Source organism: Nannobrachium achirus (assembly GCF_963921795.1).
Source record: "Nannobrachium achirus genome assembly, chromosome: 11".
Taxonomy (NCBI): Eukaryota; Metazoa; Chordata; class Actinopteri; order Myctophiformes; family Myctophidae; genus Nannobrachium; species Nannobrachium achirus.
The window spans coordinates 28,691,112-28,718,853 of NC_137820.1; the positions used below are offsets into that span (position 1 = coordinate 28,691,112).

Sequence of the window (27,742 nt, forward strand, 5' to 3'; positions counted from 1 at the left end):
CTTCTACTCCACTACATCTCGGATCCAAATATTGTACTTTTACTCGGGTACATTTATTTGAAAAACTTTAGTTACTAGTTACTTTGCGGATATAAATTATAATATTATAAAACATACATAAGCCACTTTAGCCCTATTTTATACCTTGTCTATTTGAAAATAGCTAGCTTGTAGATCTTCTATTTTCAAACATTTTGTACTTTTACTTTTGGTACTTTAAGTACATTTTGATGCCAATACTTTTGTACTTTTACTCATTTTGAATTCCAGACTTTTACTTGTAATAGAGTATTTCTACGTTGCAGTATTGCTACTTTTGAGTACTTTTTCTACCACTGGGTGGTGGTGAGGTGGAGTTGCTAGTTGATGGAATGATGATTTTTCATCTGACCAGTTTGTTCATCTCTCTCCGGCAATATACCAAATGGACACCAGAGGTCAGCCCAGCTCCCTTTATGTTTATTGACAGTCTAGTCTAGTGTGTAACTTAGAGGGATCATTATTCAGCACATTGAAAGAAAGGGAGAGGTGATCCTCTTTCTGTCAACCATTCTAAACTATATTCAAGTTCAGCTTTTTGCACCATTTCTACTTACCAACCACTTAAAGGGATATTTCATTTTCAAAAGAACTTTTGGTCATTTTATCGTCTAATCAGGCTTTAATGAACACCCTGAACCAACAGTTTTTAATTTGCTTGATTCAGTATTTAGATATTTGATGGAAATGTTACCAGGCCCCCCAACTCCAGGGCCTCTCCCCATACACACCCATTGTAACTTCAAACTCCATTTTAACCATGACAAATTCATTTGAAACACCCATTTTTTAAACATTTTTATTGTTTTTGTTTTTATTTTATTATTTTCCCAAATAATTATAAAAAAATGAAAAAAGTTATTGAAATAACACGGCCTGCTCACGTATTAGGAGGGTAGTATGAGTCACCAGGAAAAAAAATAATGGATGTTTTTAATGAATCTATCATGGTTAAAATGGAGTTTGAAGTTAGGGGTGTGTATGGGGAGAGACCCTGGGCCGGGGGGCCTGATAACATCAAATATCTAAATATTGAATGAAGAAAATTAAAATCTGTTCAGGGTGTTCATAAAAGCCTGATTAGACGATAAAATGACCAAGAGTTTTTTTTCTAGTGGAATATCCCTTTAGGCCCTATATAGCTTGTCGTAAGATGAATAGCGAAAGTAGCAGATCAAGAATCCTTTGAAATTGCTGAGATTTATTATTTTAAGTATTTTTTTAAAATGTTTTGAATAGTGGTTAGTCAACCACTATTCTATTATTCTGTTATTCTCACCCTTCTGTTTCCTGTGGGTCAGGCTGAGTGACTATAGTAACAGTGTCTATTCTGGAATCAAACATTATCCTCAGGAACATTGTGCCCAGTCCCCAGTAATACCATTCACTCAACCACCATTGTTGGAGGCTGGAGTGTGTTGTGTTCAGAATGGACTGAGAGAAGGGCCCAGGGGCGTAACAAGGGGGTGGAGGACAGTGGGACTGAGTTACTAGGGCCCAAGGTGGAGGGGCCCTAGTAACTTTAGCTATTGAAAAATAGCAGATATACAAGCTCACAGCGCGGCACCGCGCAAGCTTGTAGATCTGCTATTTTTGAAAAGTTGTGAAAACGTGTGCAAATCTTTGAATGTATGTATTTTTTAAGCAAACATTTGTAACTCAAATTCTGGGGGGTCCTTGGAACTAAACATTTTGAGATGGGGGTCCGTGGCCAAATACATATCATCTTGGGGGTCCTTGACATGAAAAAGTTCGAGCACCATGCACTGACATGGAAACATAGGTTTCTTGCACACATTTTCACGATTTTTCAAAAATAGCAGATCTACAAGCTCGCAGCGCGGCACTCGCGCTGTGAGCTTTTATATCTGCTATTTTTCAACAGTTAACATTCATGGGGGACCCGCACTGAATCCTTGTACCCAGGGCCCAGAATTTGGTGTGACGCCCCTGGAAGGGGCTATGACCCCTTTTCTCTCTCTCTCTCTCTCTCTCTCTCTCGCCATCCTTACGTCAATGTCCTGGCTCCCACTCGCTGCCTCTCTAGGATATAATAGAGCCACCATGTGGACTCGGCTTGCATGACACATCGATTTAGCACCGAGAAGCCTACGTCAATGACACCTCACCTTATGACGCTGTGCTTTTCAGCGGCAGCTTGGCAGGGTGGACGTAGTTTGGATGGAGGAGTGAAAGTCTAAATGGTCTTTTATTTACAGCGTTCTGTTCTGTTTGCATGGTTCTTGGGTGGTTGTTGGTTTCATTTGCATGAAGACATTTGACTGAGGGTACACAGGGTGGAGGAGGCCATGTAAATCTACTGGGGATGCAAATAGCAGCTCAGCAGGTTTCTGCTTTGGAGACGTGCTGAGTCGTTGGAGACGACATCTGGGCATTGGGCACCAGGGGTGTCGCACCAAATTCTGGGCCCTGGGTACAACTTAAGGATTCAAAATAGCAGATCTACAAGCTCACAGCGGGGCACCGAGTGCCGCGCTGCGAGCTTGTAGATCTGCTCTTTTTTTATTTCAAATCCTTCTAAGGTTTTTTAAACAAACCTATGTTTCTATGTCAGTGGTGCTCAAACCTTTTCATATGAAGGAGTCAAGGACCCCCAACATTATGTATTTGGCCACAGACTCCCATCTCAAAACATTTAGTTCCAGGGGCAGGGACCCCCCCCAGAAGCAAAATTTGAGTTTGACTTTTCAGCAGACCTACAAGCTTGCAGCGTGGCACTCGGTGCCGCGCTGCATGTGAGCTTGTATATCTGCTATTTTTCAATAGCTAAAGTATAAAATAATTAAGGCCCCTCTACCTTGGGTCCTAGATCAGTCCCACTTTTCCCCCCCTTGTGAAGCCCCTCCTGGGCACAACTTGAGATGAGTCGTTTATCAACATGACTCCTATAGCACAGTGGTTCTCAAACCTTTTCATGTTAAGGAACCCCAAATTGATATGTATTTGGCTGAGGACCCCCATTTGAAAAGATTTTGTGCCAGGGAGCCCCAGAAGAGAAATCTTATGTTAACATAAAATAAAAGTTATTCACATTTGAAAAGATTTTGTGCGAGGGAGTATAGTGTATTGTATTGTACAGTTCTGCTTTGGCAATGTAAACATATGTTTTCTCATGCCAATTAAGCCCTTTGAAGAGACATTTTATGTAAAGAAAATACAGATTATTCAAAGGTTTCCAAACATTTTTGATATTTTCCAGGACTATAGCCAGCTGCCAACATAATTATACTGTACTATATGGATAAGTGATTGAAATGATTGTGATGCTTTTGCTGGGGAGTGGGGACCCCCAGGGGGACAGTATAGAGACCAGGATTACTGCATGTTTTTTGCGAGGGTATACTACCCTAGGGCAGTGGTTCTCAACCTGTGGGTCGGGACCCCCAGGGGGGTCCCCAAATTATTTTGGGGGGTCCCCAGATGATGAACTTAATGTGCAACATTGTTTTCTCACCCAACAGTAAACAAACCAACATAAGGTTTAAGTGTATATAGAGGGTATATACCTCTAAAATTATGTCTCTAATCAAATATTAGAGACAGAAATTGTGAAAATAGCAGATCTACATGCTCACAAGAGCATGTAGATCTGCTATTTTCACAATGGAACCGTGTTATACAAAATATAATGCCTCAACTCTTAGTGCTCGTAGGGAGGGAGGGTCCCCAGTTAAAATATGATTATTTTGGGGGTCGCGGCCTAAAAAGGTTGAGAACCACTGCCCTAGGGAACACGGGTAGAACATGCAAACTCTTTTGTATCTGCCAAGTGTGAAGGCACAATTCCTCACATAATCTTTCTCTTTCACACTGGATCACAGACCTGCCTGGAAAGGAGAGGTGTCAGCAGCATCTCTACATGGGGAATGGGGTTGGCATTACTTCAGCTGAGCTGTTCAGTGCTGTCCACGAGGCCTTCTTTATAAAAGGCACTCACAGAGAGGCCCTTTGATGGTTGAACCTTGGCTGCCAGTGAATAGGATGCATTTGGGAGAGGAAGACTGGCGCAGCTTAATGCAGAGTAAAATGTGTGCGAGGAGTGAGTGCGAGTATGTGTGTGTGCGCGTGCAAACATCCATCTATGCGTATTTGAGAGAAAGGGCGAGAGGAGAAAGTTAAATGGAGCTCGGCCTAGGGAGAGGAAGAGGGAAAGCTTGATTTGGTCGGAAGCTGGATGCCTTCCCACAGGGCTCGGCTCTGTTCAAAAAGGACGCTTTCCCCTGCGGCGACAATGGAGTGTAATAGAGCAGTCACTAGAACAGTACTGACTGCTGTCCTGCTCTGGCACTCGTCGCACTACTGCTGCTACTTGAGCTGCCAAAGCTTAAGTACGATAATACAATATAGCATGGATATAAGTCAGAGATAATAACCACATTAACTCTGGTTGTCCATATTTTGAGCAGGTCTTTAGTACTCTTTATAGGTGAATATTCTCAAAAATAGCCAAGGCCTAGGCATAATATATACAAAAACACTTGTTTGTTCACAACGTGTCACATTGTGAACTTGTAGATCGTCTGTTTTCGTCGTATGACGTGTCCGGCTTGTGTTTAAACCAAACTTGTGTAGACATGTTTGGAATGGTTATTTCTTTTTTGGTCATGAAACTGGAGTAGGTTAATACCAACATTCCACAAAGCTGGTCATGTTATGTATAGAAATGACTGTTCCTCCTTGATGAACGAGGGAAAACATTTAGAACAGTGGTTTTCAAAGTGGGGCCCGGGGCCAGGGGTCACAGAAATAATGTTAACATAGCCTCACAATCATTTTAACCACTTTATCCATTTATATGTTGGCTATATTCAGAAATAGCAGATCTAAAAGCTTGTACATAATGCTATTTTTGAATATGTTTTAAAGATCTTGAAGGTATTGGAACATTTTGAATCATTTTGAATATTTGTTTATCGCAAATCTTCTCTTATGATTGTCCCAGGCACAAAACATTTTCAGATGGGGCTCTGCAGTGAAATATATATCAACTTGGGGGTTGTTGTTCTTGACATGAAAATGTTCGAGACCCTCCGATTCAGAACGAGCCACAAAGAGGCTGTGAGAAGACAGAGTTCAAGTTGCATTGTGATTGCATTTATTTCTCCAATACATATTCACATTCATAGCAGTTCACTACAGGAAAGGATCAATATGGTCCTTAATCTCTATACAGTCATGATGGTAAAAATAAATCACAAAAGTGAAAGTTGAGGACACGGTAAAATAATGCGATACAGAAGAATAACAAGCATCCATTCATAAAACAATGTCAGCCTTTCTTTTGTTGTGGGCTTTAAATAAAGATCAAAAGCTATTTGTCAGAAAAAAACATCCCAGTTCTTTCCCTTACATGCTAGGGGGCTAAACAACAACAGGCGTTTTGTTTTCCAGAGCTTTTTACTGAGAAAGAAAGGATAACACCTTTATGGAAACTCTATACATAAGGTTGGTGTAACACTTCAAAAGCAATTAATGCCATCAAAAGAAAAGAAAAAAACTAAATATTCCTTTTGTTTTCAATATAAATGTATTCTCACAAGAGCGAGTGTCACTTTCTTGTGCATAAACATCAAAACAGCATTCATCTCTACTTGAAAAGAAAGTGAGAAGGGAGATAGGAAATAGAAGTGTATACTTAGAAGGAAAATACAGTACACAACAAACCCTTTGTTTTAAATATGACAGAGGCTGGGTTTCAAAGAGACATTTGACTGGCCTTAAGTCAGGCAATTAAAAAAGTGCACTGTACTACAGTAGTAAGTACTATGAGCTTTTCTTCTAGGATTATACTGTGAAAAATAAAAACTAAAAACATGTCTCTGCCTTCTTGCATTGAGTTGATAAAAATAAAACATACCTTGTAAAATATTTTTGTTTCTCGTAAAAGCAATACCACGTACAGCAAAGGAATCCTGAAGAGTCTGTTTTTACTCTTTCAGAAGTCGAGCTATACACTCATGATTTTATTGCGTGGCGTTTGATTTGTTGATCGTGAAGCTGTTCAGTTCAGATGCAAGACTTGCATCAAGCGTGATTCAAACCTGTACCGGCCTGGCCATGCATACATACATAATGAAACACAAACACATTACAGCTACGTGTGAATGTCAGTCACTGAATGGTAACGGGTGCAAAAACAGCAAAAGGTGAGAAAACTCATGATCACAATCAAGAACAGCAATACGATTATAGATAAGACGGGAAACTTTCAATCGAGGGGGGAAAAAAGTGCCAACTTCGTAAGAGGAGCAAGTGAAAGCGCATACTGTTAGCTCTCTCTTTCTATCACAACTACGGGTTCCTTCCAGCTCGCCCTTTGGACAGTGCACAATGTGACCTGTCTAAACTGGTCTTCCACTGACCCTCTCGGGTCCCTTTCTCTGCACACACAAAGCCCTGAACAACAGGGGCTGTTGAGGGGGGGGGGCGAGGTAAAGCGAGGCGCCTCTTAGCCTGCCACCTGTGGGGGACAGGCTAGCAGCGAGCCATCTTCTTCTCCCTGTGTCACATTTCACCTCATCTACTTCCAGCTACAGCATTTCAAAACAATAGCCTTCTTTTAAAATGCCATGCTCTGAAAAGCACCTGCCCTACTACAGTCAGGGAACCGTCTCTTCCAGACAATAGGTTGATTGATACGAGAGGAGGGCTCCAATGGACTGCAGAGGTTATACTCATAGAAATGAGCTCTGTTTTCTATACCACTATGTGAGCTTTGGTTATCGGTGCCAGCATGAAAAAAAATAAAAATACATGATGGCCTATTACATTGTAGTCAAAATATTAAACAATTTGCATCATAATCAGGAGTGACTGGATCTATAGTCTGGGATTATTATTATTATTTTTTGCCTTTTGAGGCCACACCCTATATCTTGAATCAAGATATTATGTAGATTGCTACAAGTCTGGTCCGGTCAACGAGACTAAACTATGGGAAATACTTTATCGGGATTCTTCAGTCTTTGTGAAAAGGAATGAACTAATGTATTTGATTATTTAAAATGAGCACACTGCACTGCAGTCATTACATATATTAAATGATGGGGACATAAAGACGCACCCACGCAACAAGGACAACTTTGTGTTTCAATAAAGCTTTTCCTCAAGGCTACACACCACAACATAGCAGATCGACATATCGACAAGCGCGACGTGTTGTGAGCTTGTCGATATGTTGATCTGCACCCCCCCCCCCCCCAAAAAAAGAAAACAAAGAAAAGGTTTGAAGTTATATATAACACTGATGTATGATTGCATTGTGGATGAATTATTGTTCCCTCGCAAGCAAGCCTCTTAGAAGAGGATGTGTTTCAGCAGGAACAACCTAATGCCAGTTGGAATCAATACTATGCCAGGCAGTGAAGCGGAGGAGATTCTTGAAGATCCAGTGCAGAGAAAAGCATTTCTCAAATTCATTGTGTAATATCGTCACTGTCAGGCAGAAACCTCTTATCTTAACAGTTTTGGACATATGAGGTTTCCACCGAAATAACTAAAAACCAGTTCGTGTAAAGTTACCCAAATTATAAGAACTGTTCACATTGTAGAAAACACCCTTTTACTAAATCTCTCCCTGGCTGTCAAACGAAATCTAATTGATTTAAGAGTACAAGGTACTTCCAGCTGTAAGCCTTTTAATGAATGCTCTGAACAGTCCACAATAGAGTTAATAATAAATCTACTTTCCCCAAACGGGCGAGTTCTCCGTTCCGTCAATGCTGAAGTTGCAACTTTGAACATTTGTTAACTAAGGACAAGTAAATAAAGCATGCACATCCACAGCTTAAAAAGCCAGGTGCTGGGCAGTGGGCAGTTGCAAACATCAACGAAACAATAGAGTCTACACACTGGATCAAGCTCTAAAAAGGTATACCTGGTCATAAATGCATGGTAATTTGACCTGGGTGACAATACATAACATTTTGGAGCTTGATCCAGTGTGTGGACACTCGAGTCAAGTCAGTCCATCACCTTCTGTACCATCTAACCACCAAAGACTTAAATTAAATGACGCTTGTTGCGTTATAATTATCAACAAGATCTTTTCCTGTCTGGGTGGCAATCACAGTACTGGATCGATAAGCGTGATAAGATGTACATTAGATAGATAGATGATTATGACAATATGGAGCACAAGACAAGAAAGGACGACCAGACAGAGAAGACAGACTGACAGATCCTGTTTGTCTGACTAAGATGAAATATTGTGCTGACACACACACACACACACACACACACACACACACACACACACACACACACACACACACACACACACACACACACACACACACACACACACACACACACACACACACACACACACACACACACACACACACACACACACACACACACACACACACACACACACACACACACAACAAAGCACTATGGATGGAGGGATACTTGGGGCGAGCTGTCAACATAAGACCGTATAATATTATTCTTCAAACCTTGACTAGTGTCAACAACATAATCTGCCTGCAGATATGGCTGAGTAGATGATGTGATAAATAAATACGTTGTGAAGTGTGAGTGTCTTGCAAGTCTATGTGCTTGTGTAAGAGCACCGTGTGTGTGTGTGTGTGTGTGTGTGTGTGTGTGTGTGTGCACTGTCAGCGTGTTACGTGTGTGCACTGTGTCAGCGGTGTGTGTGTTTGGTGACACTTCTGAGGGCACTGAAGCAGCGGAACTTACACATAACTAACCCTTGTTTCATTTTCCTCATGCTCTCTGTACTATGGTTGGTGTGGCTACGCAGGCACGCACGCAGGCACGCACGCACGCACAGTGTGGTACTCCAGACATGCAGATAGGCACCGGGGTAGAACAATGAGGAAAACATCGACATAAGTGTCTGGGAATCACTCCAGAGGGATTATACTGGATTCATTCTGAGCTGAGAATAACTGGAATAATGGACTGACTGTTCCCTTTACTTTGATGACTTTCCCCCTTTGTTCTTGCGGGGCAGCGCAGCGGCAAAACCTCAGGGTGCCCTATGGGGGTGGGGGAAGGTGAGGGTGGCGCGCATGCTTGTGTGTTGCTCCTGAGACTTTGAACGCTTATTAAAACAAATGTACTGGAGCCCTTGCTGTTCAGACAAATACACCACAGCGAGCCAGCAACCCCATGCACTCTCGGAACAATTCCAAGCAATGAGTACCCCACCATTTCTTCCTAATAATCAAACCAGCGGGAGCTGTTGGCGGTGCCGTGTGTGTGCATGCGACGTGTGCGTGTGCACACATACGTTTGTGCCTACACCAGCTTAGTGTAGCAGGAACCTTTGGGCAGGAGAGAAACTGTGAAACGCCTTAAAGATTTAGTACTCTTTCTCCTTGACTACATGGCTAGGCAATAACGCCTGCGGTGCACAGGCACAACATTTCAGCCTGACGATTTGGCGACAAACATTTTTAAATACAGCTGAAAATGCCCTCTCATATCATTAATTTGTGTGAAAAGCTTAGTTTATGTCCATATTTAAACCTTTTGTGTTTTTTTGTATGAAAAGTAGCAGATCCACAATCAATCTTTTAGTTCTGCTACTTTTGCTCTTTTTGAATTTGAATCCTGAAAAGTAACATTTTTGGACAGGTTTCCACCCGACAGAGACGATCTGATCGACTTCTCACCAGACATTGGCACTTCCTTTGCAACCTCAGCAATACACCTGCCAAGAGTGAAGTTGATCGGAACAGGCAGTTCTCCACATATACATCCGTCTGTCCTTGGACAGACGTTATTGATAGATCTCAGTGGGGAGGGACACACACGCCTCGCTGTCGTACCCAACATTACAGATCCACTAGTGTGGCTGTTTACTTTTCCTTTCTCCATCCATGATGCTATACCTCCACGCTACACCCGACCTGTCGCGGAGCGGACAGCATAATCGAAACACTTAACGTTCAACCAATGAGGTTTGGCGTCTCGAAAAGGTGGAGCGAACAATGGCAGTATGGTTATTATAAGTGAAATGGAAGGGACAAAAATTTTATAAATGCGACTATAGGCTCATGTCTTAGATAATATTACCCTAAAAGAGAACTTGGGAAGAAAAGGGAAAACAAAAACAATTCCCTTTTCACTAAAGTGGCATCGACTAAAACAAATTTCATAAATACTGAATTTAAAAGGCTATGAGAAGAAAAACACATTCTTGAAATTGGACCACATGAAGGAGAGATGTAAGAGACAGCGATGTGGTGACGTGTGGCTCTGTTCCACCGAGAAAGGTAAACCCAGAACCCTTTCAGAGCACAGGAACTTGCCATAACCTGTCAAGGTCTGTGATAATATACTTTTTCTTTTGTTAAACTCATCTCATTTTCTTTTATAGCAGATCTAAGCGTGTTGTGAGCTTGTTAGATCTGCTTTTTTCTGGACATTTTTTGAAAGTAAAAGTTCCACCTCTTGCGGGCGGCCCACATGATGTTCTGAGAAACTTTTCTGAAAAAGAGCTGTAATGTAATGGAAACAAACCATGAACCTGTGACATACGTTTCACTCAGAGGCGTCAATTGGGTATGGCAAGCTATGGCAGCTGCCATACCTTGGCTACAGGGGAAAATAATAAAATGTACTGTAATCGTGCCTGTTGCTAAGGTATGGCAACATGACTGGTGTCTTGCACGCGTGCAGGGGCGCGTGTGCAAGGCAACAGTCATGATGCCATACCTTAGCTTTTTCTGAACTGACGCCGCTGGTTTCACTTTGGTTCTTGTAGTGGAAGAGAGCCATAACAGAGAGCTAAAACGAGGGGACTCGCTCAAATAACACCAACACACCCTCAGTCACTCACACACACACACACACACACACACACACACACACACACACACACACACACACACACACACACACACACACACACACACACACACACACACACACACACACACACACACACACACACACACACACACACACACACACACACACACACACACAGGTCCCCCCAGACAAAAGTAAAATACGCAATTTATGCTCCAGGCAGACGTAGCAGGCTAATAGCAGTATACCTTTTCTCTGTAGTAGTTTCGGTAGTGAGACTAATACTAGAATGAAGAAGGGCAGGTAGGACTGTTGTTAGGGGAGGTTGTAAGCCTGATTTATACTTTGTTGCACTGCCGTAAAATAGCAGATATACAAGCTCACAACGTGCCACGTTCGTGACACGTCTTGGAAGATCTGCTATTTACCAGGCAACAACGCCGGCACGCAACTAAGCTATAACTGAGGCTTGTAAGACAGCTACTACCGTATCTCCACGGTACGGAGACGACCACTAGGGTTTGCGGGACGGTGGTGGTGGCGATGGCCGTGAGGGAGCTGTGGTAGTGGGCCGCTCGCCGCCGTGCTGACGGAGGTATGAGGGTGCCAGACTAGAACGCGGGCTAAGGGTTGAACGTCCGGCGTCGTCGAGACGTGTCCACAATCGCAAAAGGCCAGAGGTGCGACGGCGACGGGCGTAGCAGCAGCACTCCCCCACCGGCCTCACGTGCTCTTCTTCCGCGCCATCGCCGCGGACTCTGCCGCGTCCTGGCACTCGACGGCGGACAGCGCGATCAGCATCTGCGCGGCGTAGTAGGTGGCCATGATGATGGCGCGCGAGTGCGGCACGGGGAAGCAGAACTTGTTGACGGCGATGGTGAGGTCGGACACCATGAAGAGGGCGGCGCCCAGGCACGCCGACATCTTGGTCCACGTCCACAGGTCGCCGGCGAGCTGCACGCCCGCCACCGCCCGCCAGCTCATGAAGCCGATGAGCGCCACGTAGACGCCCACCAGGTAGGTGAAGGGCCCCCACAGGTAGGGGTAGAGGAACACGTAGCTGAGGCCCGACACCACGCCGGTGGCCAGGCCGGCGCGCAGGTTGAGGGGCTTCATGCCGAAGGCGGACGAGTAGAGGATGTGGGTGATGGCGAACATCAGGAGCCCTAAAAGGGGAGACGTGAGAGCAAATTAACGTAAACCTCTTTAAAGAAACCTTTAATCCAGGGGTCTTCAACGTTTTCAGGCCAAGGACCCCTTAGTTGAGGGAGAGATGAAGCGTGGACCCCCACAACCTTTTCATAGATTCCATAATAGTTTCATCGTTTGACAGCACAATAATCAGTGTATTTTGAATTCATGCCAATCTGTGTTTTCAGATATTTAACCATGTGTACCGTCAATACTTAATAAACTTGACCTTTCACTCTGTAATTAGTCTGTTCTTTTTCCCCTCTAAACCAAACCATTTTGCCGAAAATAGACGATCTTCAAGCGTTGCGAGGCGTTGTGAGTTCAGCGGTTCATATAAAAAAGGAGAAAAAATGTTCTATCACTCGGACCCCATTGAAGACCCCTGCTCTAATCTCCATATTGTGTGCTTTTTCGTAAATTAAAACCCTACTCGATCATACTACAGCGTCACACAAAAGTATAACAAATGGCAGATCTACAACAAGCTTGCAACACAGCCTGCAACGCAGTGTGAAACACAACGAGAAGCAACGTGTTTTGAGCTTGTCAGCATCTGTGTAGTATGTGGTATGAAGTAGGGCATTGATTTACGAAGAAAACACTAAAAGTTAGAATATGTTTCAAGCTTGTAGATCTTTTGATGCTTTTGTGTGACTCTGTAGTATCATCAAGTAGGGCATTCTTTATATAACTATCTCTGTCTGACAGCAAAGATTTGAAGTGAAATACTGTACATTGGCCCAATTTGGCTGTGTGTGTGTGTGTGTGTGTGTGTGTGTGTGTGTGTGTGTGTGTGTGTGTGTGTGTGTGTCAAGAAAAGGTCTGTAAGCTTCCTGAAGGATGAAGGCAACAGACCGCTTTAATTCAATGAGTGTCGCTAGCAGAGATCAAAAAACAAACCCCAATCTAATAAATGAAGTGAGCAGCAGTGACTTGAACTTTCTGATATGCATCTCTGGCTCAACGAAAAACACAGGCCTATATTCAGCACATCCTCACTAGGGATGGGACGATATGAACATTTCATATCACGATTATTGTGGCAAAAGAAATTATAATTTACGATATTATCGCGATAATCAAAATCCATTATCCTGGGGCAGAACATTTGCCAAAAAAAATTCAGATCTACAAGCTCACAACGCGTCGCAACACAGCGCGTTGTGAGCTTGGAGATCGGCTATTTTTGCCAAAGACAATTGATAGAGAGTGAAAAAAAGACTATCAAGTACGTATATTATAAGTACCTTTTACCAATTTTAGAGGGTTTAAGTGGTACCGGATATGCAGCTCGGCAAATAGAAGGTGAATTGATCCCAGAGCAAGATGGAGGACGATATCACGATAAATGAAATCTCCACGATACGATTATCGTGGAGTGTTTTTTATCACGATAAACAATAATATCACGGACCGTCCCATCCCTAATCCTCACCATGGCTAAAGTAGCCCTGCTCCTGCCAGATGAGAAAGGCGTCCCCTATGGCAGAGAAGATGAGGCCGGCCAGGATCTTGCGGGCGCTGGAGCGGGCGCCCAGGAAGCTGAAGCCGTGCGCCAGCAGGAAGACCCACAGGCAGAAGATGGGCAGACACTTGATGAGGGCGCTGAACCAGGACGGGGTGGAGGTGGGAAGCCACAGCACGAAGTACACGCAGGTGCACTTAAAGAAGGGGACCAGCTTGGGACCCTCGCTCTTGACCTGCAAGACAAATTAAGAGCCATAAAGTGTCATCACGATTATTGTGTCCAAAGAATTTGCGATTTACGATATTATCGTGATAATCAAAATATCCCCAACATCCATTATCCTGGGGGCGGAATATTTGCCAAAAAATAGCAGATCTACTTATGTGCACTTTTATGACCCGACATATGCTCTTGCTAAGCTAAAAATAAAAGGGAACAGCATTTTTTTCATCTTTAATTGAGGAAGCAAAGCGCCAAAGTCTGGCAAGTGGTTACTATAAATGAGAAATGAGGGAACTATGAACCTGTGTAACCGAAGTGAAACTCGACGCTAAAGACAGAGTGAGAAAGAAGCACCGATAGGTACTATGACGTTCCTAGAACTGTTTTGTTTGACTCTCCATAACCTCTCCTGTTGTTTCTCTTCCCTGCAGTGGTGAAAGAAGTACGCTGATTTGTTTTAAGTAAAAGTAGCAATAACACGATATAAAAATACTATAAGAGCCTGGTATTCTACGTTTTACTTGAGGGAAAAGTACAAAATATTTTTGATGCATTGGCATCAAAATATACTATAGGCCTATATATATTTACAGTGTGTACTACGTTATAAATGGCTTAAGTGGTTAATGTTTTGATAATAATCAAAATTTCGTCTCGAGGGAAACCTCATATGTCCAAAAGTGTTACTTTTCAGGATTAGCAAAAGTAGCTGTTTCGAGTTTGTATATCTCCACTTTTAACGCTGTAGTATGATTAAGTAGGGCATATACATATTTACAAAAAAATTAAATATGGAGATAAGAGGTTTCTGCCCACTAATAACGATAAAATTACACTTTTCAGTACCGTAATTCATACCAACTGTACTACAGAGTATAAATTGCAGTATTGCACACAAATGATTGGAGTGTGTGAGGAAAATGAAAGAAGAGTTATTTATGTGTTCGTTCCGCTGCTTCAATGATCCCCAGAACTGTCACCAAACACACACACACTGACAGTACGCGCGCGCGCACGCACGCACGCACGCACGCACGCACGCACGCACGCACGCACACACACACACACACACACACACACACACACACACACACACACACACACACACACACACACACACACACACACACACACACACACACACACACACACACACACACACACACACACACACACACACACACACACACACACACACACACACACACACACACACACACACACACACACACACACACACACACACACACACACAATATGGAGATACAAGGTTACTGCCCGACAACGATCTGCAAAGTAAGCCATCAAATAGTTTCAGCGGAGTAAAAGAGATGTAGTCAAAGAATAAAGTATAAGAAAATCGGAATACGCAAGTAAAGTAAAAATTGCCCTGTAATTGTACTTTTGCCAAAAGAAAAAGTATTTTCACCCACGGAGACTTTAAATTCTTGGATATGTTTTAGTTTCTTGTCACATTCCACAGCCAATAATTTGACAGACAGCAGTTCCCTGCGGAAACACAAATAGTCTACTTTTGTGTCTCCATAGGGAACCACTGTTGGTCATCAAATTATTGGCTTATTAGTGAGTAATCGATAAAAGCTAAATGATTTGGGGGGTGAACTATCCCTTTAATTAAGTACAGTACTTGACTAAATGTACTAAAGTTACTTTATACACCACTGTGTCTCTCCTCCAAGACAGCCTTTGTCTTCACTGTGCTCTGCTCTGTCAAGGTCCAGGAGTCATATTTTTCTGGCATAATGATGTTTTCCTTTCACTCTCTCCTCACGGTTGTATGTATCAGTCCACTCTCTTCTCTGTCCATGGGGCCCATCGGGGTATGAAAGAGGACAAAGAGAGCCACTGAGAGGTTTAACACTCCGGGACCGATCACCCATACAGTTCTGAGAATCACTCAGCTGGATTGTGCTCTGTAGAGAAGCCGCTCCCAACCTCGGTTTCTGGATAAGGGCCTAGGCTTGAAAATCGTGAAAGGGTTCGTGCCTGTTATCGGCTGCCGTGTTAATGTGGTCAGATGGGTGGACTGCATTTTGAGAGCATGTTTATTTGAATGATCAATCAATCAATCAATCAATCAATCGTGTTCTGGCTTGGATCAATGAAACTAACGTGAGCCCGTTTTCATTAGCAAACGTAAATGGATATTAATGGTCAGTAGGTAGAGGTACATATCATCTCTATCGGGTGGTCCAAAATGTTACTTTTCAGGATTCAAAAGCAGCAAAAGTCTCAGATCTAAAGCTCAAAATCTAAAGCTCAAAACGCAAACAGGTATTTAGTGTTCCTAATGTGCAACGGCTAAAAATAAATACACTGAACTTGCCATAGAAATGAATGAATAGAAGACAAGTGTCTATTCATAGCAACAGTGTCAAACATGGAAGAGGAAGTAATCACTCTATGATTTTAAGTGAATGTTTTTCTTTTGCTCTGAAAAGGCTCTGAGAAGTGTCATGAACCATTAAGTAGTGATTAGTGTCTATATATTGCTCAGTAGGCCAGAGAGTCCACTTGAGATTCTGAAGATTGCTGAGTTGATCTCTGATTCACATTTGGTTAGTGTCAGAGTGTCTTTGAATAAGACAATTAACCCCTAAATGCTCCAGGTTGGGTCCTTTAATGGTTTATTTAGCTGCCATCGGTGGGTGAATGTAATGCACATTGTAAGACAGGGGTCTTCAACATTTTCAGACCAAGGACCACTTAGTTGAGAGAGAGATGAAGCAGGGACCCCCACAACCTTTTGTAGACCTTTCACTCTGTACCTAATCTGCTCTTTTTCCCCTCTAGTTCTTTGCCAAAAATAGCAGAGCTCAAAACGCCTTGCGGTGTGCGAGGCGTTGTGAGCTTGTGGATCTGCTATTTTTGGCTTAAGTTCTCAGAATATGGATGCTAGGGTTCAAGTGGTTAAAACAAAGGAGAAAAAAGGTTTCTATCACACAAAGATTTGGAGGACCCCCTGGGCCTGTAGTAACTCTGAGGACCCCCTAGGGGTCCCGGATGCCCTGTTGAAGACCCCTGTTGTAAAAGGATAAAGCCGCTGAATAAATTCACCATTATACTGTTTTTCTTTTCTTTTCTTTTTTAAGTGATTGTGACATAGTATAATACAGTGTTTCTCAACCTTTTTTCTACATGGGCACACTTTTCATGTCCCAAGAATCCATGGGCACACCAACATATTACAGGGGTGTAAAAATTTTCAAATGTTCAAATTTGTACGTTTCTTCGCAAAATGAAAAGCCCTGCTTCGTCATACAAGGCTGTCGCACAACAGTAGTAAAAACAGCTGATCTACAAGCACGCTTGTAGATCGGCTGTTTTCACTAGTTTAAATCATTTTTTAAATTATACAATACTGGCTTTCAAGCAGTTTCAAGGGCCACACTTGACCCTTCTCAGGGGCAAACCAAAAGTCCCCAGGCACAGTGGTTGAGAAACACTGGTATAATAGGTGCTCATCATGTTTCCCAAATGTTATCTTGGTCATGATGACCTGTGTTTGCTTCACTGCACAAGCCCCCCTATCTTTAAACAAAAAGCTGCGGAAAGGGAAACTCCAGCCGAACAATATAACCCTGAGAATTAGTGCTCAAACTCAGCATGAACAGGACTGGAGGCTATGGGAAGCGCTTTGACCTCCTCCCACCTTCATCCCTACGATACGCATGACCTGCAGGCGAAACAACGGTCAAGCCATTTTGTGCAGAAAGGGAGCAGTTGTTTACCAACCGTTTTTAGCCCAAGGAACGCACTCTCAAGGCACTCCTGTTTGAAAATAGCAGATCTACAACGCGTGACACATTGCTGTGAGCCTGTAGATCAAAAAGTGATCCTCCGCAAATATTTGTGGGGAGACAATTAAATAAACAAAATAGAATTCAAACATAATATAATAATAATTAAAAATATTGTCGTTGTCGGGTGGAAACTCCAAGTTTCAAATTTGTATGTTCTTTCGCAAAGTAAAGCCCTGCTTCATCGTACAAGGCCGTTGCACAAAAGTAGTGAAAACAGCAGATCTACGCCTCGCGGTGCGAAGCCTTGTGTGCCTGTAGATCGGCTGTTTTCACTAGTCTAAATCATTTTTAAAATGTAAAATGCAAAACAAACGGTTTTGGACATACGTTTTCACCTGACAACGACGATATGTATTGTTTCTGTCGGTTGGAAACCTCCAAAACTGTTACATTTTAGGATTCAAATAAAGAAATAGCATATCTACAAGCTCAAAACACGTTTCGGGCTTGAGGATCTGCAAGTCTTTATGCTTTTGTGTGACGCCGTAGTATATTCTAGTAGGGTGAAAAAAAGTTTGAATATGGAGAAAAGAGCCCCGACAGCGATATTATATCTTGGGGTAAAGATTTTGCCTCTGTATTGGGAAATGAGTGCACACCAAATAGTGATGATAACACATACTGTATATTGCAAGAATAATGTGTGGCTAGTCACCAAGTCCCAAGGCACCGCTGGACTCATGTCACGGCACACCGTTTGGGAACTGCTGCTTCCTTCACGAAGAAGTGTCACCTTCCTCAAGCTTCTTATTTTCTCTGTGTTTTTGTTCAAGTGACATCCTAAGGACGTAATGTAGCTGGTGTGAGATGCCACAAACATCGGGCATAACACTTGAGCTCCAAACGGCGACGTATTCTTTGTGTATTTGCCTTTGTTGTGTGTTCTGCGCGACCACTGCTGGGCAGCTTGAGTTACGCCACAGTGGAATCTGAATCTGAGAGTGCTGCCAGAGCTAGCAACCACTATCTGCTGCTGGCAACTGCTCACGCATAAATGTGTGCAGGGGCGTCACACCAAATTCTGGGCCCTGGGTACAAGGATTCACTGCGGGCCCCCCATGAATGTTAATTATTGAAAAATAGCAGATATACAAGCTCACAGCGCGGCAAAATGTGTGCAAGAAACCTATGTCAAGGACCCCCAAGATGATATGTATTTGGCCACGGACCCCGATCTCAAAATATTTAGTTCCAGGGACCCCCAGAAGCAAAATTTGAGTTAGAAATGTTCGCTTAAAAAATACATATATTCAAAGATTTTCACACATTTTCAAAAATAGCAGATCTACAAGCTCGCAGCGCGGCACTCGGTGCCGCGCTGTGAGCTTGTATATCTGCTATTTTTCAATAGATAAAGTTATTAGGGCCCCTCCACCTTGGGCCCCAGTAACTCAGTCCCACTTTCCTACCCCTTGTGACACCCCTGAGTGTGTGATGGACGCACACACGCACGCACGCACACAGACAGACAGACATACTTATTTTTGTCATGAGAGTCTAGTACTTGCTTTTTATGTACAGTATGTCTCCATTAGTTCGGTAAGAGGCAGTCATAAATCATACTGCAGATTAGGCTGAGTGCCATGAACGGCCGTAAAATACAAGTCTATGTGCGGTAGATCTATTTCTGCCTGCATGCCAACTGCACATTTTGATTTGATTCAAGAGGACGTGAATGTAGTCAGCCTGGTCAGACCTGCCGGTGTCACTACTTCACTCAAGCGTACTACTTAGCCATTAGCCATTAGCTATGTATCACAGAGCATGTGGGTGAAAGGTATAGGTCTACATTAGGGCTTGAAAAGGAGAGGTACTGATTTTATGTAACCTACAGTAGTGGTTCTCAGTGCCCCCTTAACCTTCCATGTTGTGTCCGTGGCCAGCAGAGCAGCAGCAGCTCAGTGGTTTTGATGAGAGGCGGTCCTGACTCCTGAGCTAAATTAGTCAATTAAGTATCGGAAGAATCTGTTTAAAGGACAACTTTTTTTAAAGGGTTCATATTTTAGATGATAATAATAATAAATAATAATAATTCGAGAAAGGAAAAGATGTGTTAAAATCTTTTCATTCACTGCTTTCTATTGTTTTAGCCAATTTAGCGATTGATTAGGGATTTCAGTGGGTGGGGGGCATGCGTACAAGTGACTAAATATGTCTTTTTTAGACTCAATAAGCTGGCGATTTCTTTATTACTATTTACAGTAACACTACCAGCCCCCATAAGTCACATCTGCACATAAAAGATTGTGGTGCATCTTGGGAAAGTGAAAGGGAACGAGAGCATGCAAATCTGCTATATAAATGAAGAATGTTGGAATATCTTAGACTAGACTAGAGAAACATTTTAACAACACAAATCTAGTATGGGAGTCCTCCTCTGCACAACATATTTTTAGAAGGAGGTCTGTGGCCAAACACATCCTTAACATGAAGAGGTTTGAGAAGCACTGATCCACAGCATACAGTACGTAGCAAAGGCTTTTCTACTGATACGTAGCTTCCAAGTGGACACGGGTGAATGTGCTGAGGCTTACAGGGAGCTTTGCACACAATTCTGGCTGCAGTCCAGTGTCTCTGAGGTGAGATTCTCCTTCTAAGCCCTTTAATTAAACCAAGTCCAGCTTCAGAAGAGAGAGATCAGAAATGTACCGACTCCGAGCTGTCAGAGCTAGGTCATACGCACGCACGCACGCACGAGCTGGCACAAAAATCCCCCCCACCCCCGCCCCCGCCCCACACACACACGGTATGGAGGACAGAGGGCATGTAGCAGGTTTTTTGCAGCTGATGTCCTATGTTTTGGCTTGGAGAGTCACAGATAAGCCTAGTATGAGTATGTTTGTGTGGGTGCGTGCATGCAAGTGTGTGAATTCATGTCTGTTGTTTTGCTGATGTTTGGGTGGGTTCAGGGATGCTGGAGCAGAACAGAGAGGTCAGTGGAACGCCGGGCCTGATCCTGCACTGTAATTCGGTCCGTTGATTTATTGAACCTCCCCCCTCTTCCACTCCTCCTACAGGTCAACAAGGTCCAAACCGCCCCCTCAATCTAGACCAGTGGTTCTCAAACCTTTTTCATGTCAAGGACCCCCAAAATGATATGTACACAAAATCATATGAAGGTATTTTGTGCCATGGAACCCCATAAGAGAAGATGTCTGTAAATGTTTCATAAACGGCAGATCTACAAGCTCACAACGGCATCGCACGACACGAATATCAAGTAAAGTTAGTAAATTAAGTGCCTAAACTGTTCCTGCCCTTGGATCCTTTTTTTGAGAAGCGCTGTTCTAGACGTCCGCTACTCATACTCCCTTCGATGTCTGGCCTTAATAGCTCTGGTCCATAGCGTTAGTGGAGTTCACCCTAACGCTATGTTCCTCTACCTCCGTATTCCTTGGCAAAACCGGAAAACACCGCCGTCTGGTCCGAAAATAACAAAAACTGTTTCGCCCCTCACCAAACCAAAGGTATCAGTGGACAGTTGAAAGCTGGGCCCCCCACCACACGCTTAAAATACATTTCTAGGGCGAAATGAAAAATATTCCACCGGACATTGGAGACTCCATTTCTTCTAGTTTTTCACTATTTGTCGTCGCCATCACGGTGCCAACTCACTACTGCCGCGCAGGTCAGAGGACCGAAATGCACCGCATTAACAGAGCATTAGTCTTAGTGTTATTCAGCTCAGCGAAGTTAGAAGCGCTGTTTCGTAAAAACAGTCTTCAACCAGGAAGATTGTCTCCGTCAGGTGGATTATATTTCATTTCGCCCTAGAAATGTATTTTAAGCGTGTGGTGGGGGGCCCAGACTGCGTCCACTAAGTAGAGTAAGCTTTCAGCTGGCCACTGATACCTTTTTGGTGAGGGGCGAAACAGTTTTTGTTATTTTCGGACCAGGCGGCTGTGTTTTCCGGTTTTGCCAAGGAATACGGAGATAGAGGAACCTAGCATTAGGGAGAACTCAACTAACGCTATGGACCAGAGCTAGTCTGGCCTCTGCCCTGTTCACCTCTGCACAGCTAGATAGATGTGATCGTCTGCACAACAGTAACCTCTCACTCTTCCTCCTGAGAGCCTCCATTCCCTCTTTCCCTACTCACATTTACAACAGTTGGCAGTGTTGTTGTGTATGTACTGTTGTGCTGGGCTGCTTTCAGCTGTGACAGCTTTGTGACCTCAGTGTTTAGGAGGCTTTTGCTCCAATCGGCTATTTTCGGCGACCGCTACCCCCAGAATTGGATGCTAGAGTTCAAGTGGGTAAGGGGTAATTTTATTCTTTCTCCATTTTACTCTTAATTCCCATCTTAACCATTCCAACAGTGGGTTGAACGATAGTGGAAACTCCCTGCTCTTATCTTCCCACCCCAGCAGTCTCTATCCACCAGAGTTATTCTCAGGGTGAGTGATCAGTCTCATGTACAGTACAGTATATAAGACAATGCCCAAGCTACAATATACTATAATAGACATTACTGTATCTTCAACGTGTCATGTACACATGCAAAACATGCTTAGATTACATATTATCTGTACATTATTTCTGATGTTTGTGAGTGTATAGATAGTGTCTTGTGCATGTATGTGTGACATGTACAGTATGTGTGTGTACTGTGTACATTAACTACAATTCTCGTGTGTGATGTGGGGAGGCATGGTGCCTATATTATACCACCATGATGGTGGTATGGTATTAGCATTACGTTGATCTACCGGTATGTCTGAGCTGAGGCACATTGATGGAGACGTTGACAGTAGTGATGAGTCATACTCATAATGTTACAAAGAAGCCAGGGAGAACACCAGGGGTGTTGCACCAAATTCTGGGCCCTGGGTAGTGGGTACAAGGATTCACTGCGGGCCCCCCATGAATGTTCTTCATAGGGGGAGGGGGTTTAACCATTTAGACTGGGAATGCATTATTTAATGCTTTAACTATTGAAAAATAGCAGATCGCTCACAGCGCGGCACCGAGTGCCGCGCTGTGAGCTTGTAGATCTGCTATTTTTGAAAAAAAAAAATATATAGAAAATTTGTCCAAGTCTTTGAATATTTTTGACCCGATTCTATAAATGTCTTCTAAATCCTTATAAGGTTTTTTGAAAAACCTATGTCAGTGGTGGTGCTCAAACCTTTTCATGTGAAGGACTCCCAAAATGATATGTATTTGGCCACAGAACCCCATCTCAAAATATTTAGTTCTAGGGACCCCCCCAGAAGCAAAATTTGAGTTACAAATGTTTGCTTAAAAAATACATATATTCAAAGATTTGCACACATTTATACAACTTTTCAAAAAATAGCAGATCTACAAGCTCGCAGTGCGGCACTCGGTGCTGCGCTGCTATTTTTCAACAGTTAAAGCATTAAATATTGAAGGCCTCTCCACCTTGGGCCCTAGTAACTCAGTCCCACTTTTCTCCCCCTTGTGACGCCCCAGGGAGAACACCACGCGTAGACCCTTTCGCTGGCCTTATATTCTCTTTTGATGAGCCCAATAAAAATGGAACAGCGTTTACAAAACGCACCATGGAACACGAGTTATCACACACTTGGTTGGTTGTACAACAGCTGCTACATGTCTAACATGGCTTAATGATTGACCAAATTGACATGACCAGTGAACAGCGTTTTGTTTCTCTCTTGGTGGCGACCAGGTAGAATTACTTATTTCTGAATTATTATGAAGGAGACTGGAGAAATGAAAGGGATCGCTCTCATTTGCTTTTGACTTAATGTTCATTTTTATGCTGATGATATCCATTATGCTTCTTACAGCAGACACCAATCTTCTCTGTCTCAATGAGAGCACCAAAATTTAAATTTCCGATCATGACCCCCCCCCCCAAAAAAAAAAAAAATCCACCCAGAGCCCTTTAAAGCCCCAAGATCCGCTCCTCTGTTTAAGAACCTTGGCATAACCGGTTCAGTTCAGTAGTCCAAACCAGATTCTTCCAATTGAGACTTTTAGCCTGGGTAAAGGCCTATTATCTCCCCAGCTTGAGTCAGTAATTCATGCTTTTATTTCATAGAGGCTAGACAACTGTAACTCTCTGTATTCCCTGCATCACTAATGCACCTGGTCCAGAAATGCAGCTGCACTTCTCCTCACTGGTGGTACCATGAGCATATGACAACCTACCTAAACCTCCACATTAGATATGCCCAGTTTTTAAATCGTCACTTTATACACGTTTATAAAGACTTTTATCCCTGGCTTTTACTCCTTTTGACCCTGGCCTATGCTGCAACCTGCTTTTTGTCTTTTATCCGAGTAAAGTTTTCCGTTTTACAGCAATTTGGCGTTTGGTCAACCGTGGCCGCTTTGAATGTGCTTCACACAAATTAAGTATTTTATTTTATTTGAGGTGCACAGATTGCTTTGTCGTCTTAAGTAATGTAATCCAGTCTAGCACAAGACGTTCTTATTTTCCGGAACGGATTCAAATTCCAAACTGTCTCTCACAATTTCAGAAAGCCCCGTCGAGGATACGACCACAGAGACTAGTTGGTGGTCACGGTTGGTTCTCAAAGGGGATTTCATTGCAGGGACTCACTGGGTTATTTTAGGGGAGTATAGGGGGGGATCCTTACAAGTCTGTAACTCTGATAATTATACAAATGGAATTTGTGCAAAGTAAAGCCCTGCTTCATCATACAAGGCTGTCGCACAACAGCAGTGAAAACAGCAGATCTACAAGCACACAACGCCTCGCACCTGTGTGCTTGTAGATCGGCTGTTTTCACTAGTTTAAATCATTAATGACCAGTAACACTCCCTAATCGGGAGATAAGCGACCGTAGGTCACTTATCTCCACAAATAGGGCAAAAATGTGTTTTGCCAAAATCTTCCTGATCCATGTTGATGACATGAGTGTAGACATACTGTATAGTGATTTTCGTGATTTTAGGGCAAAATCTGTAGGAGCAGTGTCCAAAAATGTGTTTTTAAAAATCGGGCTGGAGGTGGCGCTATATGGCAGAGATTCATGTTGATGGGATGAGTGTAGACATACTGTGTACCGATTTGCGTGATTTTAGGGCAAAAATTGTAGGAGCAGTGTCCAAAAATGTGTTTTGCAAGAATCGGCCTCATGGTGGCGCTAGAAGAGGGCCATGACCATTTGCGTCAGAGTTAAGAGGAGACCTTTTAAATGTAAAGGTTTGAGAACCATTGGTGTGTAATATAAGGCCTTTGTAACAGGACGCACACGAGTCACAACCCTGTCTGGAATAGACAGCTGTGAGGCACTAGCGGCCTACCACCAGCCACAAGAAAACAAAAGCACGTTTGATCCAATAACAGCCAGCAGCCACCCATGACGACATCTCCGCTTCTATCCTAGGTAATCTGAGAGGAATATGACACACGCACAAGCACAAAGACCAACGTCCCCCAAGTGTGTGGGACTTGGCAAAGAGGCACAGCAGCAACATTAATGTGGCACTGGAACACACAGCTGACTATGATACTATGACAACATACTGCAGGGTTCCCCAATAGGCGGCCTGCGGGCCATTTGCGGGGCTACTGTCTGGCCCACACCAACCCCAGTAATAATGGTGGTATAAGAGCAGCAACAACACTAGTATATCGTCGTTGTCGGGTGGAAATCTTGTATCTCCAATTTGTACGTTCTTTCGCAAATCATACAAGGCCGTCGCACAAAAGTAGTGAAAACAGCAGACACCCGATCTACAAGCACACAACGCCTCGCGGTGCGAGGCGTTGTGTGCTTGTAGATCGGCTGTTTTCACTAGTTTAAATCATTTTTAAAATGATAAATTCAAAACAAACGGTTTTGGACATACAAGATTTTAAAACGACAACGACGAAAACTGTCGCTGGAGTAGTGGGAACGCCACCGTCGCCCCCTGCAATGTTGTGGCCCTTGGCTTGGTACCCTAGACATAATTCGGCCCTTGGGGAAAACTAATTGGGGAACCCTGACATACTGGGTGAGACGTACTGTGCTGTATGATAAATTACACAACAGCCTTTCCTCAATCAGGATAACTGGCTGATTCTCCACCATATGCAGAAATCAATATTATGCATATATACATATTTTACTTCAGTGTTCAAAAGAAATACACAAGTTCCCTGTGTTCCCTGGAATGTGGAACATTTTGGCCACTTGGTTTTAAAATTCGAGGTTAAGAAAGAAAGACAGTAATGAATATGTAGCTTGACAAAAAAAAAAATATTCTGTAGATAAAGATTACAACCAACAATCAAGGGAAACCAGTAGTTCAAGGCTATTTAGTGTAGGAGTTCATTTTCTAGACGTTTTTGTTCTGAAAATATGGCTCCACAACATTCCCCATTCATCACTATTTTGGTGCTACGCTTAGTTGCTGTTTGTCTTTGTATATTAGCCAGTGGTTCCAACCTTTCCTGGATCAGAGCTTACTTGAGTGTTCGAAGAGTGTTTTACCCCCCCCCCCCCCCCCCCCCCCCCCCCTTGAGTTTGATGTTTTAAAGAAAATGTTATGTTGGGAGCCGCGGGTAATGGTATATATTGGGGGGTACTTCTGTAGGTCCTGCAGCCAAATATATAGTTTTGGTCGTCCTTGACATGAAAACGTTTGAGAACAACTATACAGTAGTACATCATGGTCAGTTCAGGCATTCCTCTGGGCAACACAATTATATAGGCTAGGCTAAACTTCTAGACTGGAGAGTATATAGGCCAGGTCACACACACTACCACACCATCCATCATAGCTAAGGTGCAATTTCATAGCAGTAACTGTCAAAGTGAGCGGATGCTGGAGGCTGCACTGAAGCACTTTAAATCATAATACTTGTCACGTCCACAACAAATGGGTTCTTATGGAACTTATAGGTGGTGAGGGTGTTTACCACCATGAGCTGAGTCCAGACTGACAGAGTTGGTTGGTTGTAAAAAAGAAACAGGTCTACAAGCTCACAATGCATGGAGGTGGTTCAGACCAGTGGTTCTCAACGTTTTCAGGTTACGACCCCCAAAATAATCTTTAATTTTAACTGGAGACCTTCCCACCCTGACAAGCACTAAGTTGAGGCATTACATTTTGTGTAAACACAGTTCTATTGTGAAAATAGCCAATCTACATGCTCAAAACGCCTCACAAAATGTCTGCCTCTAATATTTGATAATTTGGACAATGTTTCATTTGTTATTTAGAGGTATTAAAAAGTCCTTCAACTCATCAACTGTCACTTTAGAAATGTGTAGATACCCTCTATACATTCACTTACACCTTATGTTGATTTGTTTACTGTTGAGTGAGAAACAATGTTGTACATTAAATGAATCATCTGGGCCCACAGGTTGAGAACCACTGGTTCAGACACTGTGTGTGTGTGTGTGTGTGTGTGTGTGTGTGTGTGTGTGTGTGTGTGTGTGTGTGTGTGTGTGTGTGTGTGTGTGTGTGTGTGTGTGGGGTGTATACACAGTATTTAGTCAGCGCATGCGCGACATGAGGGAACCAAAGAAAGAGACAAAAGGGTGGTCACGTGACAGCCTGTTCGCTCGTTCTTTTAGTCTGCTTTCAGAAATGTGTGGAAGAGTCCTGTTCTGTCCTGCAGAGATGCTATTCTACAGGAAAAGTTCACGCTCGCTCTTTGTCCGGACATGATGCCAACAAAGAGCAACCATAAGTACAGACCCTATGGTACAGACAAACAAAAAAAGTTCCTATATTTTGCCTGCTGCCAGCCTGCCACCTCTCTCTGACAAATTATTTTTCATAGTGCCATAAAAAATAAAACAAAGCCAAGTGGGGAGGTGATGATGATGAGGAACCCGTAGGTAGGTGGTCTGCAGATAAAAGCGGGGGGTATAAATAATGTATCCTCTAAAGAAAATAAACCGCAACCGGGTTACCAAACAATACTATCTGACATGACATAACAGACATAATGACAGCCCTGAAAAGACGGGTCACTTCACTGATGACAAAGGAGAGGAGACAGACAGTTGTCTAAATAAATATGGATTATGTGGCTTCCATCATGTCATCAAAACGCAGTGACGGCCGGCCGGTATAAAGCTCGCTACTCACCACTGTCACCGGAGACACCATGATTTTTCAGCCGCTTTGTGATGCGCCAGGTTCGGCTTGAACGGTGGACAGTTTCCCCTATGGTTCAGTACGGTGTGTTTTCTGTGTCTACCGTGATGATGATGCCGATTGTTTTTGTCTC

General features: G+C 43.1%; 1 protein-coding gene across 1 annotated transcript; it reads right to left on the reverse strand.

The window, feature by feature from the left end:
* Window positions 1-11,024: 11,024 nt before the first annotated feature.
* Window positions 11,025-27,738, reverse strand: tmem86a (transmembrane protein 86A). The gene is made up of 3 exons (XM_080737301.1): window positions 27,601-27,738; window positions 13,475-13,739; window positions 11,025-12,011 (listed from the first exon to the last, which is right to left on the reverse strand). The coding sequence occupies exons 1-3, from the start codon at window positions 27,619-27,621 to the stop codon at window positions 11,569-11,571; spliced, it is 729 nt and encodes a 242-aa protein (XP_080593427.1). The 5' UTR covers window positions 27,622-27,738; the 3' UTR covers window positions 11,025-11,568.
* Between the last annotated feature and the right edge of the window lie 4 nt (window positions 27,739-27,742).